Source organism: Protomyctophum bolini (assembly GCF_963924005.1).
Source record: "Protomyctophum bolini genome assembly, chromosome: 14".
NCBI classification, from domain to species: Eukaryota; Metazoa; Chordata; class Actinopteri; order Myctophiformes; family Myctophidae; genus Protomyctophum; species Protomyctophum bolini.
Window position 1 is genome coordinate 909,054 of NC_137875.1, and position 2,500 is coordinate 911,553.

General features: G+C 58.0%; 1 protein-coding gene across 1 annotated transcript in view; it reads left to right on the forward strand.

Moving 5' to 3' along the window:
• Positions 1-2,500, forward strand: part of arfgef3 (ARFGEF family member 3) — a 72,219-nt gene that overhangs the window by 43,185 nt on the left and 26,534 nt on the right. Inside the window, exon 27 of the mRNA XM_080781582.1 lies at positions 187-366. Within this exon, the coding sequence (XP_080637708.1) occupies positions 187-366 (180 nt within the window). The remainder of the gene's footprint in view (positions 1-186; positions 367-2,500) is intronic.

Sequence of the window (2,500 nt, forward strand, 5' to 3'; positions counted from 1 at the left end):
TTCGGGCCCCCCCCCCCCCCCGGGGACTCCCACACTAAACACTAAATATGGACACGTCTTTCAGGCAGCGTGACAGAATGTCTAAATATGGACGTGTCTTTAATGGCGGCGTGACAGGATGTCTAAATATGGACGTGTCTTTAATGGCGGCGTGACAGGATGTCTAAATATGGACGTGTGTTTCAGGCGGCCTGTCACAAGGAGCGCCACGTGTCCCAGAAGGCGGTCTCCTTCATCCATGACGTTCTGACGGAGGTGTTAACGAGCTGGGCGGAGCCTCCGCACTTCCACTTCAACGAGGCTCTGTTCAGACCGCTGGAGCTCATCATGCAGCTGGAGCTCTGTGACGAGGACACGCAGGACCAGGTGGGCACGCACACACACACTGCACCGCACGCACACACTGCACCGCACGCACACACACACACACACTGCACCGCACGCATGCACGCACACACACACACTGCACCGCACGCACGCACACACTGCACCGCACGCACACACTGCACCGCACGCACACACACACACACTGCACCGCACGCACACACTGCACCGCACGCACACACTGCACCGCACGCACACACTGCACCGCACGCACACACACACACACACTGCACCGCACACACACACACACACACACACACTGCACCGCACGCACACACTGCACTGCACACACACACACACACACACTGCACCGCACGCACACACACACTGCACCGCACGCGCACACTGCACCGCACGCACACACACACACACACACTGCACGCACGCACACACACACTGCACTGCACACACACACACACACACACTGCACCGCACGCACACACACACTGCACCGCACGCGCACACTGCACCGCACGCACACACACACACACACACTGCACGCACGCACACACACACTGCACTGCACACACACACACACACACACTGCACCGCACGCACACACACACTGCACCGCACGCGCACACTGCACCGCACGCACACACACACACACACACTGCACGCACGCACACACACACACTGCACCGCACGCACGCACACACACACTGCACCGCACGCACACACTGCACCGCACGCACACACACACTGCACCGCACGCACACACACACACACTGCACGCACGCACACACACTGCACCGCACGCACACACTGCACCGCACGCACACACTGCACCGCACGCACACACACACACACTGCACCGCACGCACACACACACTGCACCGCACGCACGCACACACTGCACCGCACGCACACACACACACACTGCACCGCACGCACACACACACACACTGCACCGCACGCACACACACTGCACCGCACGCACACACACATACCAGGCTTGGGGCCCAGTCTATAGGGTACCAGGCTGGGGGCCCAGTCTATAGGGTACCAGGCTGGGGGCCCAGTCTATAGGGTACCAGGCTGGGGGCCCAGTCTATAGGGTACCAGGCTGGGGGCCCAGTCTATAGGGTACCAGGCTGGGGGCCCAGTCTATAGGGTACCAGGCTGGGGGCCCAGTCTATAGGGTACCAGGCTGGGGGCCCAGTCTATAGGGTACCAGGCTGGGGGCCCAGTCTATAGGGTACCAGGCTGGGGGGCCGAGTCGGCACAGCGCGAGGTGGAGGTCTTGCCCTGAAATTAATGTTCAGGACAAAAGACCCCGTTTGAAAAGGACCCCCAGTTTGACATGCAGAGGCTACTGACCCCCATTTAATGCCATTTATAGCTGGGACCCCCCCCCCCCCCCCCCAAAAAAAAAAAGCTCCCCCACAAGCACACACACACACACTGCAGCACGCACACACACACACACACACACACACACACACACACACACACACACACTGCAGTTAGACCTCCATAGAGGAGCTGATAGAGGTGTTTCCTCTCTCTCTCTCTCTCTCTCTCTCTCTCTCTCTCTGTAATGTAATGCTAAGTGAATGTCTCTCGCCCAGGTGGTGACCTCCATAGGGGAGCTGGTGGAGGTGTTTCCTCTCTCTCTCTCTCTCTCTCTCTCTGTAATGTAATGCTAAGTGAATGTCTCTCGTCCAGGTGGTGACCTCCATAGAGGAGCTGGTGGAGGTGTTTCCTCTCTCTCTCTCTCTCTCTGTAATGTAATGCTAAGTGAATGTCTCTCGTCCAGGTGGTGACCTCCATAGGGGAGCTGGTGGAGGTGTTTCCTCTCTCTCTCTCTCTCTCTCTCTCTCTCTCTCTGTAATGTAATGCTGAGTGAATGTCTCTCGCCCAGGTGGTGACCTCCATAGGGGAGCTGGTGGAGGTGTTTCCTCTCTCTCTCTCTCTCTCTCTCTCTCTCTCTCTCTCTGTAATGTAATGCTGAGTGAATGTCTCTCGCCCAGGTGGTGACCTCCATAGGGGAGCTGGTGGGTGGAGGTGTGTTCTCCTCTCTCTCTCTCTCTGTAATGTAATGCTAAGTGAATGTCTCTCGTCCAGGTGGTGACCTCCATAGGGGAGCTGGTGGAGGTGTTTTCTCTCTCTCTCT